Source organism: Chiloscyllium plagiosum, chromosome 35, assembly GCF_004010195.1.
Source record: "Chiloscyllium plagiosum isolate BGI_BamShark_2017 chromosome 35, ASM401019v2, whole genome shotgun sequence".
Lineage (NCBI taxonomy): Eukaryota > Metazoa > Chordata > Chondrichthyes > Orectolobiformes > Hemiscylliidae > Chiloscyllium > Chiloscyllium plagiosum.
The window spans coordinates 29,900,810-29,917,642 of NC_057744.1; the positions used below are offsets into that span (position 1 = coordinate 29,900,810).

General features: G+C 39.7%; 1 protein-coding gene across 2 annotated transcripts in view; it reads right to left on the bottom strand.

Moving 5' to 3' along the window:
* robo4 (roundabout, axon guidance receptor, homolog 4 (Drosophila)) overlaps nt 1-16,251 on the bottom strand; it is a 139,257-nt gene extending 123,006 nt beyond the window's left edge. The window contains exon 1 of one of the 2 annotated variants that reach the window (XM_043676848.1): nt 15,848-16,251. In XM_043676848.1, the coding sequence (XP_043532783.1) occupies nt 15,848-16,004 (157 nt within the window). In that variant the 5' untranslated portion in view covers nt 16,005-16,251. The remainder of the gene's footprint in view (nt 1-15,847) is intronic. The other variant, XM_043676846.1, reaches the window with a different exon arrangement.
* Nucleotides 16,252-16,833: the final 582 nt, after the last annotated feature.

Sequence of the window (16,833 nt, forward strand, 5' to 3'; positions counted from 1 at the left end):
AGTCCTTGCCTTTCCAAATACATGTACATCCTGTCCCTCAGGATTCCCTCCAACAACTTGCCCACCACCGAGGTCAGGCTCACCGGTCTATAGTTCCCTGGCTTGTCTTTACCGCCCTTCTTAAAAAGTGACACCACGTTTGCTAACCTCCAGTCTTCCGGCACCTCACCTGTGACTATCGATGATACAAATATCTCAGCAAGAGGCCCAGCAATCACTTCTCTCGCTTCCCACAGAGTTCTCGGATACACCTGATCAGGTCCTGGGGATTTATCCACCTTTAACCGTTTCAAGACATCTGCTTTAATTTGCTGCTGTTTTATTTCTTCTGAGTTATTTTGGTGTTCTGCAATGCTAAAAGTGTTTAACCCTTTATATTTTCTTTGTGGCTATTAACAGTAAGGTTAGGATGTTGATTTGTGCTTCTTTGGTGGACAGATACTGACTTATGTGAATTATGAGATGCTTTTTCTCATTCATAGATTAAAAACAAAGGGTTGTTTTTCTGATATTGAGATTTATTTGATTTTGGATTTGAGAATTTAAATCAGCAGACTGAGCATCTGATTGAATGATCAAAATCAGGGATGCTGTTACTTTATGTATGATACCACAGACATTCAATTTATTAAACTAAGGTGATAATGTTTGTTACAGAGAGTTAATCAATTCATAACAAGGAACCAATATTTTAAGGCTGAGCAACTAAGACATTATTGATTGGACTACCTTGACTAATTTAATTTAAGATTGTGTTCCCTGAATAAATGAGAAATTTAGGAAAACTTAATGTTTTAACACAAAATGTCTGGTCATATGATTCAATGACCATAAATCATGAGGTATTGATTTATTTTGATTGTAATTTGCTATATGGTGCTGCTTGAATGCGCAGAAGCTTTTGTTTGGAAAGGTGAAAATAGCTTTGGAGAACTATAAAGTTATGGTTTGAGGACCTTTTAAGATGAATTTTTAGAAAATTAGCAAGTAGCTTGTTTGAAGCTACAATTATGTTGAATGGGTTCTATAGAGAGATATCAGATGATCTAAATATTTCTCGAACAAATGAACACAAATCGTACAGAATGGATTGATATTAATCAACATGGCAGGTTGGTTAGCCAATTAGAGTTGAAGAGTGTGGTGCTGGATAAGCACAGCCGGTCAGGCAGCATCCGAGGGTTTGGTTAGCAAATTAGAAATGTTTGGGATTAATGGGTGCTTGGCAGCATGGATTAGAAGTTGGCTAAAAGATAGGAAACAGAAGGTAATTATAGATGGGCATTTCTCAGATTGCAGATGAATTGAAAGTGGTGTTCCCCAGGGATCAGTGTTGGGATCTATTATTATCTGATTTACATAAATGATTCGGAGATAAGCGTTGAGGGCAAAATCTCTAAGTTTATGGATGATACTAAGCTATGGAAAATAGTGAATTGTGAGGATAAGACTGAACAACTTCAGAGGAACATTGACAAGTTGACCAAATGGGCAGACATTTAGCAGGAGATCAAAGTTTGTGAGAAGATTTGTAGCTCGGGTGCTCGTTGCTGTGGTTCTGTTCGCCGAGCTGGAAGTTTTTGTTGCAAACGTTTCGTTCCCTGTCTAGGTGACATCCTCAGTGCTTGGGAGCCTCCTGTGAAGCGCTTCTGTGGTGTTTCCTCCGGTGTTTATAGTGGTCTATCCCTGCCGCTTCTGGTTGACAACAAAGGAGATTTATTAGAATGATAGCAAGAATGAGGGATTTTAGACACAAGGAGAGATTAGAGAAATTGGGCTTATTCTCCTTGGAGCAGAGAAGATTAAGGGTATTCAAAATTATGAACAATTTTGAAAGGGTAAAGAAGAATATTCTGTTTCCACTAGTTGGTATGTCTGTAACTAAGGCTCACAATTTCATGATTTTCAGCAAGTGAGCTGGAGTGAGATGAGGAGAAATGTCTTTACTCAAGATTTCAAAAAAGAGCTGTAATATGTATTTGGATGTGATGAATACAGAGACTATGAAGTTAGGGCTAGAGAGTGGTACTTGCTGGTTCACTCTTTCAGAGGCCGGTACAGACATGATGGGTCATATGGCCGCCTTCTGGACTGTAAAATTCTATGATTCTATCTGTCAGAATTAGCCACCCTACCAATCACGTTACAACTTTCATGCAGCAACATTAAGGTGAATAAACTAATACTCATAAAATGTGGTATAGTTTGAACAGTGGCCCCAAGTTTAAGGGCAAAATGCTGAAGATAACCAGCAGAATCTTTGCAACATCTGAACATCATGGTGCGAAATTTTGGAAAATATGGGGAAAATCGAAAAATTAGATTCTCAATGTCAAAAGAAAAGAGATTTTCTCCTTAGACTTTCAATGGCTAGGTTACAACTTCACTAATAAGAAAAGAGGATCCTATTTATGAGTATTTGTAACCCATTACTAGTTCCCCTTGCCTCATTTCTATTAAGGCTGTCTCAGTGCCAGTGGGAAACTAGCTAGCAACAATTCCTAATTTAAAAGTCTAATCACTTCCGAGGCACCTGCAGCTCTCTGGAGTCTTCTTCAGACATCCATGTAGACCAATTTTCCCTGGCATCCCTTAGCATACTCCATGGGAATCGACCACCTCCACTCTTTGTCCACTGAAGCTGGCATTGGCAAAACACCAGCTACACCACACCACCATGGCAAATCTCAGAGTAATTTAAGACCATAAGACCATAAGACATAGGAGCAGAAATTAGGCCATTCAGCCCATCGAATCGGCTCCACCAATCAATCATGGCTGATGAATTTCTCAACCCCATTCTCCCACTTTCTCCCCGTAACCCTTGATCCTCTTTACAAACAAGAATCTATCTATCGCCATCTTGAATATATGCCATGACCTCGCCTCCACAGCCTTCTGTGGTAGTGAATTCCATAGATTCCATAGTTTGTAACACATCTCAGCACTGTATTCGACACTGCACTTTACCAACAGTTTTATGATTATGTTCTTGCCAGATCTCTCTGGGTTCAGGGACTCACTGCCATCTTGCACATCTGGACAGGATGCATCTCAAATCTCTTTGCCTACTTTCTGAGTGTTCAATCATTTTGTGTTTACTTGGGCACTGACAAAATCTCAAGCCACTATTATCAATTGATGCCTCAGCACAGACTCCTGGGAAACTCCATTTATCACAGCCTGTTAATCATAAAAATACTGAAATTTGCATGTTGCCTGCTAAGACCATAAGACATAGGAGCAGAAGTAAGCCATTCAGCCCATTGAGTCTGCTCTGCCATTCAATGAGATCATCACTGATGTGATAATCCTGAACTCCACCTTCCTGTCTTTCCCCCATAGCTTCTGATGGCCTTTCTGATTAAAAATATGTCTATCTCAGCCTAATGTATGTTCTTTGTTCCTTGCTAACCAGCCAATCTTCTATTCCATCTAATACAATCTCCCTACATCATGAAATCCCACATTGTACAATAATCTTTTATGCTTTAGGGTGTAGGTTTGCTTGCTGAGCTGTAGGTTTGATATCCAGACGTTTCATTACCTGGCTAGGTAACATCATCAGTGGTGACCTCCAAGTGAAGCAAAGCTGTTGTCTCCTGCTTTCTATTTATATCAACTTATATAAATAGAAAGCAGGAGACAACAGCTTCGCTTCACTTGGAGGTTGCCACTGATGATGTTACCTAGCCAGGTAATGAAACGTCTGGATATCAAACCTACAGCTTAGCGAGCAAACCTACACCCTAAGCCGCAACCTGAGCTACAAACCTTCACAAACCTTGCAAAAATCTTTTATGCTGCATCTTGTCAAATGATTCCTGGAAACCTAAATACAGTACATCTATAGGCTCTTCTTTAACCACAACACATGTTGTTCCTTCAAAGAACATCAAAACAATGGTCAAACTTGATTTTTTTTCCACTAAATCATGCTAACCCATTCCTTTCCTTGAACTTAAGTCACTATGAGTCAGGAAACAATTTGACTCTATGCCTATTAGAGCAATGTAAGTCAACAAATGTTTGAATACCTGCAGCTTTTCTAAATGAAGTTCAAAAAGGGTATTATGTACAATTTTCTTTCCAACATTTATTTTAGATGAAGTAGTGAAAATCTGGCATTCAAATGACAGCTTGGTGATTGGAAATGGGATGAAAAAGTTTGGATTGATGTGCTTTGTTATGAAGCCTTACAAATAAAGTGATGCATTTGTTCCTGTGCTAACAAAAATATATTGAGGAAAAGAGAGATACAAAGAGAGACATAGATTCAGTGAGAATTAAAGATAGAGAAGTGGGAAATTAGAGAAACATAGCAAGATAGAGAGATATGGAACTACTTCAAGACTCTTAGCTCAAAATTAATCCACAAATAACAAAACAATTTCACATAGTCAGAAGTCACACACTTCTCCTGACAAAGGAGCAGTGCTCTGAAAGTTTGTGATTTCAAATAAACCTATTGGACTATGACCTGATGTCATGTTACTTCTGACTTTGTCCACCCCAGTCCAACACTGACACCTGCACATCACAGTTCCACATGGCCACTACATTGAGGAAGAGTCCAAATGATACACTGAGAAAGTGACATACGGGAATTTCATATGGCTTGAAACTATCAGTTAGTACTTATGAAGTGATCCAGTCATAGTTTGGCAATTTTCTTACTCTACCATCAAATTTTGATGGTAGAGAACCAGCTAATTGAGGAGTTTGTTATTACTGTAGCTTCATTTCCAGTGCACATCCATTAGCTAATACTTGAAATGTAATCAGGATTTGTCTGTATATTGGAACAATAATCCACTGGTCTTGCAGAGTCAGCAGTTCCCAAACATTTGTTGACTCTTCATTGCTCAAACAGGCATAGAGTCAAATTACTTCCTGGCCTGTTTTAGAATGAGTTAGTGAAGAGGAATAACCTGGAGAATTCATGCATCTCATTGCCTGAGAAACTTCACCTCAGCAAGTTTCCATTGAAATCCTTTAAAATAAGTTATTACTAAAGGTATAAGTTCAGGCCCTACTGCATCATTTCTGACACATAGGCAAGAGAAGTCATGACTCTTGTCTTGTTTCATTAGAATGTCACCAATCACAGATTAAAAGCCACACAGCACCGGGTTATAGTCCAACAGGTTTATTTGGAAGTACCAGCTTTCAGAATGCTGCTCCCTCATCAGGTAGCTGTGAATCATACCAATCTCAGAGCAACTCTACTTGGGTATTCACCAAAAGCTCAAATTAGGTGAATGCAAAAGAATTGAGTAGCTAAAGAAGGTTACAGAGAAAGGAAGAATCTCTTAAGACCAGGAAGAGGTTTTAAAACATGGATGAGAACTTCAACGTCAAGATGCTGTTTGATTGAGAGCTGGGATATGTATCAGTGAGCTCAAAGTGACAGGTGACTGGCAGTTGCTGTGAATGAAGACATGGGCAGCAGAATGATCTCAGGTTTATTGAATATGCAGTCTGGAGTTCAATGTAATGGTGACAGCATAACTCCATTTCTGGTCTTGCCAGAATTTACAGAAGTAGTGGGAATCTACTTAATTTCCACAGGGGTGGCAAGTGGGGTGGCACAATGGCTCAGTGGTTAGCACTGCTGCCTCATAGTATTGGGGAGATGGGTTTGATTCCACTTGGGTGGCTGTGTGGAGTTTGCACATGCTCACCGTGTCTGCATGGGTTTCCTTCAGGTGCCATGGATTCCTCCCACAGTCCAAAGATATGCAGGTTAGATGGATTGGCCATGCTAAATTGTCCATAGTGTTCAGGTTATGTGGATTAGCCATTGGAAATGCACCATTATGGGTTTGTGGATGGGTGTGGTTGGAATGTTTTTCAGAGGGTCGGTTTGGACTCAATGGGCCGAATGGTCTGCTTCCACACAGTAGGGATTCTAAGTGCCCTTGTCATTTTAGGCCTATCTCCATTCATCATGTGCCCAAATGTTCGGAAATCTAGCACCTGTGTGCCTTTGGTTGGCAAGGGGAGGTTGGGATCTGAGGGGAGGGAGGGGCAGGGGACCTTACCAAATACATTGATTTTTTTCCAAGCTTCTCAGGTCTAATTCTGTCCATTTGGATGCTCGGACACTCTTTGCCTTGTCAGTGTGGTAGTTCCTAGCCCTCCATCATATCCTGACTGAGCTAGGGAGATGGGAGCTGCCAGCAGAGAGCACTCGCTCCTCCAATTCTGCCCTCAGAGGTAGATTTCTCAGTTCTCCAGGATTGCCGTGGAATCTTCACGAATTGAAGTCTAATTCCCAAAAGACCAGTGCAAAGGAGCTTTGTGAGCGAGGGCTTCAAGAAACTCTACTCATTTTAAGATTTTCTTTGGATTTTGGTTCTTGAAATGTAGTGACATGAGTTGGAGAAATGGAATAACACGTGGAATTAATTCATCTCATGAATTGTAGTTTTTACGAATTTTTTTAAAATATTGGATGTGGAGTAAAGGGCTGTTTGATCAGCAGTCATGACATCATCCAGTCTGGTAATCAATATTCACTTTTAAAGTGGTGAAAGGCACCATCAAATGTGTAACCAGCGGGAGCAATGTGGTGGGATGGTTAGTGCAGGTGATGGACAAGCCTTTGGAGGTAGGAGGTCATGTGATGACAATTCCAGGATTATATCCAATCAGAGTTTGTAATTCAGCCATCCCTGATAGTCAGACAAAATTAATCACTGTCCATGCAGTTCACTTTCCAGCATCTCAGTAACTGCGTGACAAAGAATACTGGAGTTGGTAACTAATGGCAGCAATAAATTTCTAACAGCAGACCAAGGCCTCAGGCAAGGAAAGCCCTAGTGATGGAAAAGTTTAGGAATCATTAGTGCAAAGTTACTCTGTTCTCTCTGAGCCTGCTACAGTGACAAATTCCTAAAGGAATGTGGTGTAGATATAATTAAAATATCTGCTGGTTTATATCAGAAATGACACGGGACTCTCGTGGGTCTCTCATGGGTCTCTCAAGTCCGATATTGAAGTATGCCCAAATAGTTTTAATGGCTAAAATACATTCTCTCTTTGTTCATTCACAAGCTGGGATGAAGTTTCGGGGTTCCCAGTGAAGGACGTTGCCAAGGTTACAGTGAGTAGGAAGGAGAGAAGAAGGCAAGGTGATAGTCAAGTCATTCTGAATCTGCAAGAGGAAAGGAGAAACGAGAGAGAGGAAAGGAACTTCAGGGACAGATATTATTGTTCTTCTACTGGAATTGTCACAGTGCAGCACATTTAGAAAAATCAAGCAGGGATATCATCAACCCTAATGGACATCCCTCCAGATTTCCTTTGCAGAATTTTCCCAGATGATCAGAGAGCTCTAGGGCCAGGAACAGGAAAAGCTATTCTGGGAGAGTCCATGTATTGAGGAAGAAACAGCCAGGCCTTCAAACAATGACCAATAGAACATCGATACATAGATAGGTAGGATACTTATAGTTTACAACGTAATGTGACCATGACTATTCATGTGACCTTAGTGGAAATGCATCTGTACATTAAAACCAAGTAAGCATTGATGACTTACTTTTAATAACCTGATGGCATTGAAGCAATTAGTGGCACTTTACGACTGGCTTTTTCCCAAAAAAATCCTTGAACATGATTGATTTTGACCTGCTTCTGATGGCTCAGTAACTGTATGCAATGTTGCAGTAGGTGCAAAAATTCATAAAGATCATGAAGATCATGCAGTTTTGTTTCGAAAACCTGGTCAGTTTGGACGAGTTGGGCTGAAGGGCCTGTTTCCAAGCAGTATGATTCTATGACTCCATCCAAGATTCCATCTTTACTCAGCTCATGTTGGAACGCATTGAAAACCATCAGCATTTCTCATATTTCTATTCCAATAATTAATCACATCTTGAAAAGTATGAATGTGAACTTGGATCAGGCTGCATTAGGATACCTCTGAGTTCAAATGGTTGCGAAAAGTCACACTCGATGTAGAATGGCCAAAGAACCATTTGGTTTTAGACTGTAGTTTGTTTTTATTTATTCTTCCATGGGATGTGGACATCACTAGCAAGGCTAGCTTTTCCTTCCCATCTCTAATTACCCTTGAACTGGCTGGCATATTTAGCCATTTCAGGAGAAATAACAGTCAGCTACATCACAGTAGGGCAAGACATGGCTGAGGTGGGCAGAATTCCTTCTCTGAAGAACATTAATAAATCAAATGGCTTTTTTCAATAATTGAAGATAGTTTTATAGTCACCATCACAATGACTAGATTTAAATTCTGGGCTTTGGACGTTAAGATATTTGTCTGTTTAATGGTTTGCTAATTTTTAAGAATCCTCACAAAATGTACTGAAATATGAGCTGCTAAAACCCTCTCTTTTCTTGCCTGTTCCAAACAGTTCAAGTGTTTTGAGTCTGTTTTGTTGAGCATCTTGGAACTTCAAACATCAAAATCCAAAGTAGCAGTTATGCTTTTTATCTGATGCCAATTTTCTACACTGTAAAAAAATGCTTCTGAAAACCAAGTAACAATAACTGCTTCAGTTAGACAGAAAAACTTGCATTTATATAGTGCCTTTCAATATCTAAATATCCCAAGTGCTTTACAGCCAATAGAGTACTTTTGAAGAGTCCTTCCTCCTGTCATTATGAAGAAGATGGAATATCAATCATTGTATTCCATCATCTGATTTAATATTCTAGACATTCATAGATTGAACTGTGTCTGATAATGAGACTGAAAGTCATTAACTTCTAAGTGGCCACTGGCATCATCTGACTATACAAATGCTCAAGTTTCAAGTTTCAATGTGACTTATGCAACAGACAGCTGATCTTAAACACCATATTCCCCACCCTATCCCGAGTCCCTCCATTCCTTATCCAGGGAGGTGTAGAAAGACTCTGATTCTCTATTTTGCTTTACGCCTTTTTAAGAATGTTCATGTGTTGTAGATGGACATTTAACAAGAGTAAAATATAACTACCAGGACACTGGGGACAACTCCTCTTCTGTCCTTCGAGATTATGTCCAATGATCTAATTTTGTTGAACTGAGAATGTAGGTGGGGCCTTGGTTTAATACCTTATCCAAAAGTCTGCACATCCAGCACAATCTCCCTCAGTACTGCAGTGGGGGGTCAATTTCAAATCTGTGCTCAAGTGCATGGAGTGGGACTTGAATTCACAGTAGGTGAGATTACTATTATTGAGCTATAACTAGCATCTGAATGTAGGCCTCCATCGATCACAGTGCCCCTTTATGCTGAAAACTCATTTTCTGTAGAACAGTGTCACACTGCACACTGCGACAAACAATGTCCTTCAAGCTTGTTTGTCAAGCAGAATTAGACATTTTTTATAAAGAAAATAATGAATTCAATTAATTTTAAAGTCTGTAGCCCTTGAGTGGTTAATTAGCCAATTAAGGGAAATGAGGGACTGATTAATGAATAATAATTGTTTAGACTGAAAGGAATTACTGCCCAAGTTTAATTGTGTAAGTTGTTATTTATCTTTTATGGAAATATCAAAGAGTTATAGTAAAATATAGATATTTTTCATCTTATTTTGCTTTCATTAGTTTCCTCCTCAAGTTGAGTTGGGGGGGGGGGGTGCGGGGAGATTTGTTTCTAGGCTCTGGCACTACTTCACAATCCCTGAGAGATTTTGAATACTACATTTGACTGCTATTGTCGCCCTTTTCATCCCTGTGATCAAAGTTGATTCTTTGCACCATTAAGTGAATGTTTGTAGATTCAGACCCAATCAATAAATGCATATGGTGCATATTCTCTGTCATTTGATATATCAATTGAGATGCACAGCAGCCCTGAAGTATTTGACAAATTAGAGAATCACAGAAGTGTTATGAATCAGAATGAGGACATTCAGTCCAATGATTATTATGACTTATAGATTCGTAGCATCATAGAGATGTACAGCACAGAAACAGACCGTTCGGTCCAACCTGTCCATGCCGACCAGATATCCTAAATTAATCTAGTCCCATTTGCCAGCATTTGGTCTATATCCCTCTACGGGGAGAAAGTGAGGTCTGCAGATGCTGGAGATCAAAGTTGAAACTTTATTGCTGGAACAGCACAGCAGGTCAGGCAGCATCCAGGGAACAAGGGCCTGTGCCCGAAACGTCGAATCTCCTGTTCCCTGGATGCTGCCTGACCTGCTGTGCTGTTCCAGCAATAAAGTTTCAACTATATCCCTCTACACCATTCTTAATCATCTACCCATCCAAATACTCTTTAAACGTTGTAGTTGAACCTGCCTCCTTCACTTCCTCTGGCAGCTCATTCCATACAAGCACCAGCCTTTGTGTGAAAAGCTTGCCCATTAAGTCTCTTTTATATCTTTCCCCTCTCACCCTAAATCTATGCCCTTTAGTTGTCAACTCTCCCATCCCTGGGAAAAGACCTTGTCTATTTATCCTATCCTTGCCCCTCATGATTTTATAAACCTCTGTAAGGTCACCCCTCAGCCTCCGAAGCTCCAGGAAAAATAGCCCCAGCCTATTCAGCCTCTCCCTATAGCTCAAATCCTCCAACCCTAGCAACATCTTTGTAACTCTTTTCTGAACCAATTCAAGTTTCACAACATCTTTCCTATAGGAGTGAGACCAGATTGCATACAATATTCAGAAGTGGCCGATCCTGTATAGCAGCAATTTGACTTCCCAACTCCTTTGCTCAATACTCTGACCAATATAGGAAAGCATGCCAAATGCCTTTTTCTTTATCCTATCCACCTGCAACACTACTTTCAAAGAACTATAAAACAGCACTCAAAGGTCTCTTTGTTCAGTAAAACTCCCCAGGACCATTCCATTAAGTGTATAAGTCCTGCCATGATTTGCCTTACCAAAAATGCAGCACCTCACATTTATTTAAATTAAACTCCATCTGCCATTCCTCGGCCCATTGACCCATCTGATCAAGATTCCATGGTACTCTGAGATAACTTTCTTTGCTATCCACTACACCTCCAATTAGGTGTCTTCTGCAATCTTACTAATTGTGTCTCCTATGTTCACATCCAAATCATTTGTATAAAAGACAAAAAGCAGTGGACCCAGCATCGATCCTTGTGGCATTCCACTGGTCATAGGCCTTCAGTCTAAAAAGCAACCCTTTGTCTTCTACCTTTGAGCCAGTTCTGTGTCCAAATGACTAGCTCTCCCTATATTCCATGAGATCTTAGTGATGGACTTAGTAGCTAGCATGGATTTGGTACAGCAGAGATGAATCTACAACGTTGCGATTTCTCACTTAATTGAATGTAATTGATGGCTTGTGCAATTTGACCCACAACATACATTGTCTGATGGGAACACTGGATTTCAGAGGCAGCCCAAACTATTTCCATTGTGAGTCTGACGTCACAAATTGGAAGGAGGTTGCCTCTCTCTCCAGGCTGTTGGAACCTTTGATTATGTATATTTCTTGCAACTTAACCCAGAGTACAGAAGCACTGCATAAAACTATTTCTGGCTCATTGGTACATAGTATAGATAATCTCATCAAAAACAAGAGGACTGACTGAATTGGGTACTCATTTGAAGCTGGGGTTAAATTATATCTGTGGAGAGAAGAAACTTATTTTAAATTGGGGCCAAATGTTTCATAATGATTCTCTGAAGCTTTAAATTGGATTTGAAAGGACTTATGTTCACATGTCTCTTTACTGATTTGATATTATTAAAGCTGGTTATCAAAACCAGCTTGTAGACTCAGGTGTGCAGGTTAGGTGAATTGGCTATGCTAAACTGCCCATAGTATTCAGGGATGTGTGGGTTAGGTGCATTAGTCAGGGGTAAATGTAGCGGAATGGGTCTGGGTGAGTTACTTTTTGGAGGGTTATGTGGGCTTGTTGGGCCAAATGGCCTGTTTCCATACAGTAGGGAATCTATGATTCGATTATAAATTCAAGGTTCCATGATTCTGTCTTAAAGCAGTGATGTGAAATGCCATAAAATGTGATACTACCAATAAGAAGGGATTAAAATATTCAGGTGTTTGGCTCCTTACATTGAGGAACTGAAAATTAAAGACACAAACCCTCTTGCTGAGCAAAGTTGCACTGCTGCATCTCAGCACCAGGGACCCAGGTTCGATTCCACTCTCAGGCAACTGTCTGTGTGGAATTTGCACATTCTCCCCAGTGTCTGTGTGGGTTTTCTCTGGGTACTCCAATTTCCTCCCACAGTCCAAAGATATGTAGATTAGGTGGATTGACCATGCTTAATTGCTCCAAAGTGCCCAGGGACATGCAAGCTAGTTGGATTAGCCATGGGAAAATGCAGGGTTATAGGGATAGGGTGGATCTAGTTGGGATGCTCTTTGGAGAGTTGGTGTGAACTCAATGGGCTGAATGGCCTGCTTCCATACTGTAAGGATTCTCTGATTTTATGATTCTATCTGAATACTAACACAATCATACAGCTGCAACCAAAATAGATGTATGTCATCATTTTCTTCAGATTTTTCTCCAAAGTTCAAATTTTGATCCTCGCATTCGATGCATTCTTTGCCTTGCCTTTGCCCTGCCTAACCCTGTCACCTCCTCAAGTTCTATAACCTCCCAGAGAACTCTGCACACCTCCAGCTCCGTCATCCCATGCATTCTTAATTTCATTCATTCATTGGCAGCTGTGCCTTTAACTGTGAAGGCCCCAGTTCTGGCATTCCCTCCTTGAACCCTTCCAGCTCTCTACTTACTGCCCCTCCTTTAAGGCACTCTTCAGTTCAAAACTGACCTCTTTGTTCAAACATTTAGCGACTGGTCCTAATATCCCTTATGCATTCCTCCTTCCTGTTCTTTTCTGCCTCACTATTTGATGGCCATTATTGTGAAATGTCTCTCTGCAATGCGAGGTGCAGTGTACAAATATAAGTGATTGCAGAATTGTAAGAATTAAAATCTGTAATATGGCAGGGGCCAATGTAAATGGAAATCTTCTCGAATTCTAAGTACATATATTTATCAGGTGATTGTAAACTACTGTCTTCTAATTCTGTATTAGGTGCAGCACTTTCCAACATCATTTAACATCACAATTTTTTAACAAGTGCTCAAGTTTCCAAAGCAATTCAGCTTTGAAAATTCAAAACCATTTTATGCATACAAAATAATTCTGAACTATTGTGACAGTGTGAATGAAGCAGCATTGAATTAGAAAGTTTAGGCTGTATATCATTATAGGAACAGATTTATTTTCCTGATATTAAACTGAATAGATTGATTCATGAACTGCAGCATCTATTATTTAATGTTTTTAGGTAGTCAGTCATACCGTAATAAGCCTAAGATGTACCACTAAAGCATTGAAATCCCCCACATCCACCAATAAAGTATTGAGTATTTCACTGAGACAATGCTATAAAAGAGTCAAACAAGATTCATTGCAGACAACATAAATTCAGTTGCTCTCGGCTCTCCCTCTGGTAGCTCACTCGTGATTCCTTTATGTGCTATTTTAATGCAATTGTTAACCTTGTTTTTTCTAATAAATTAATTGTTTTATGATACAACTGAAATGTACAAGGATGCATTAACCAGTGAACTAACAGAGAAATGAAATTTAAAAGAGATTCTTGAGACATGCTTGCAGGAATGGAATTTATTGCCCAATATTATTTAATAAAACCGATTTGCTTACGGCACAACTGCATATGACAATTAAGAGTCAACCACAGCAGTGTGGGACTGGAATCATGTAAAGGCAGGTCAGGCAAGGATGGCAGATTTTCCACCCAAAGAGATACTAGTTTAAAAGTAAGAGTGCTTGTCTGTGGAACAATTGTACATAAAATGATGAGAATCCAGCCCACATTATGCCTGGACCAAGCAAAATCTAATGGTGATTTAATATAATCTAGTGCTGCTATGACATGTAACAAGGGCACTCCATTGGGAATAACCATGAAATGAACATTACCCAATGGGAATTTAAGTTAATCAAACACAACCCAATAGAGTTTGTATTGCTCAATGATGAAATAATTTCAAGAATTAACAAACAAAATTAACTTTAAAAAACAATTTTAAATCCAGCTCAGACACTAGATACAGATAATTGACCTTTGGAGCAGTTTGTTCCATCCATTAACCATGATAATTTTGCTATTTAACTATTTATTACCTTGTAGCCATCTCAATTAAATTCCCAGCTAGTGGTCATTTCAATATTTAGTGTATTATTTTTAAAACCATAAACATTCAACCAAGTCTGCCTTGCAGATTATCTGAGGGGCTAAATAGATCAACAAGCCACGACTTTATTGTCTCTTTTTGGCTCACATTCTTTGGTGAGGCGCAGTTGGGTAGCGAAGGAATATAAGGCCGCAAAATATATCAGTGGACAGTTTTTGGAAGGAAGCTGTCTGTGTATGGGTCATTGTTACTCTTTTTTGTAGTAATTTGTTGGGCTGAGGGCAAAGTGTTAATTTTCAAGAGCTGAACAGTTGATTTGCTGGTGGGATGGTCTACCACTGTGCTTGCCTGCAGGAAGCAAACATTTCATAGAGCAGGGCTTTTTTGTAGAAGCATTCATTCAGAGTTGGAACCTGCCTCTCTGCTTAACACATGGAATCTAGACCTTGATTTGGACTATTATCCTTTCAACTTTCAAACTTCCTACAATTCTTAAAGCAATTTGCATAGAAGTGAAGTACATTCCCGTTCATACAGTGTGTGCACACGTTTGCATCTATTGATTGAACACATTTATTTTCAACATACATGGTCATTACATATTCGCTAAACTTTAGTCTGTGATTCATACACCTTGCACCTTTTGCAGATATAAATAAGTTACAGAGCAGGTAACGCATATTCCCGAGATCTATAAATGGGGTATTTAGGAAGTTAAAACTTAGCATTAATAAAGCCGTCCTCAGACAGAAGTCAATGTGCCTTGTGTTAACTATCACGATTTTGGAAAGAACTATTTTTATTTATTCCTACTCTTGAATAAATCTTAATTTCACCCCGTGTCTTCAGATATACAATTTTTTTAACAAAATAAGCGCCTAGTTGTTAAGAAGCGGAAAAGATAACAAGTGGGGAGTCACTTCGATTTAGCTCAGGCAAATGGTATGGTTTGGAATTTAGAAATTTGCAGTGTTATCCAAAAGACAAATCAGACGAGTTTCCCACGCATCTAGTTCAGCTCTCTGCGTTAAAATGTGTTAGAATTTGATGTAGTAGTTTGTCGATGTCTTCTACATTTCCAGCAACATTAGGAAGAACAAACTATTTTAGAGGAACTATTTTTGTTGACATCCATAAATACTTTTAACTGATGAAAGACATTGTTAATTTTAAGTTGGGATTTTCGATTATCTCCTTCTTTAACTTAATTCACATTTGTTCTCAATTCTTGTTTTGTTGCAATACATTAAATTTTCAATTTATAAAGACATTTCAAATGAGACTGAATTGGAATCCTGTTTTGTTTTCCCCCCCCCCTTCGCTTACAGACAGGAGGATGGAATTTCTCAATAGTAAATAGATAGGACTTTGCTATCTCTTTTTCAGAATGTCCCAGTGACTGGACAAGGGACACTTAACTAGTTTTACACATTTCTTTTAACGGGGAGAGAAGGCAGGCGCTGTTAACTCAAGTCAGGAGAGAAAAGGCGGAATTGCATATGAAAAAGGTCATTAAAATTTGTAATCAGCCTCCCATTGTATCGAAGTTAAAAGTGTTTATTTGAGAACAGAGAGAGAAACAGAGAGGGGGAGAGAGAGATGCTTGGTGTTTGCCGCTTGTTATGCCAATCTTGATTGTTACAGAAGAGAAAACAAACGTTTAAAAGCAGAGGGGGATATTTGAAGATTCGGTACTTACTTCGAGATCTGTAGCTGGGCTTGAAGGGGTGCAGATGTCTTGACCCTCTCATAGACTTGTCTAGTGGACAGGTACAGTGACATTGGCAGGCTTTAGAACTCTCCGTACCAGTACAAAGGACAAGGCAGAGCCAAAGAGAAGCAAATAAAAGCATCATATCGGGTCTGGGTTTGGGAGTGAGGTTTCTCCCGTGGCTACTAACAACGCCAGCATCAGCAGCAACAGACTTAGGTCTGTGTAGCTGCCTGCCTGCTTCAGGCTCCTCAGTAAATTATTGGAATTTGTTATCATGCATGTTTGCAACTGCTTTTGTGCTTTTCCTCTTCTTTTTCTAAGTTGTGGAACAATGAGGGAGAAAGGCTTGATGGCACCATGCTGAGCTGAGAGCTGAACAGGGGAGCAGAGCTGACTGCAGCATCTGTGACATCCAGAGAGAGGGAGAAAATGAGAAGGGGGGGGGGAGGGCGGTGGTGGAGAGATTTTCCAACATAATTTGAAACAACACTGTCAGAAAAGCAACTTTGTCAACTCAGGGGAATCCTCAGGCATCTTTTTGTTTAGCCTGCGATATACTGCAGAAATAAAAATGCTTCATGTTAAGGATTTGTTTTCCCTCTCTAGTATCAGGGAGGTAGAAAGTTGCCGTCCTTGAAAGATGGCCACATAAAGGATGTCAGCCCTTTAGAAATTCTGTTTTCAAACAGTATTGACTGTCCTGTGATAGATTTTACCGCCTGTCTGTGCTGCCTTTTGTATGGATGTTTGTTGGGTTTAGGAAGCTGGGAAGCAAAAGTGAAACATTTTCTCTTTGTGAACACAACCAAAATGAAATCTAAAACAGTAACAGATAGTCCATCATCTCCGGCTATCCTGTCCAGTCTGGGCTATTAACAAAGTTGGTTGTTTGTTGCTTTCTATGAAATAGTTGGACAGCATGTCCACTGTTTGGGATCACTTTGAGTTCAGAATCAATCTGAAATCAATTA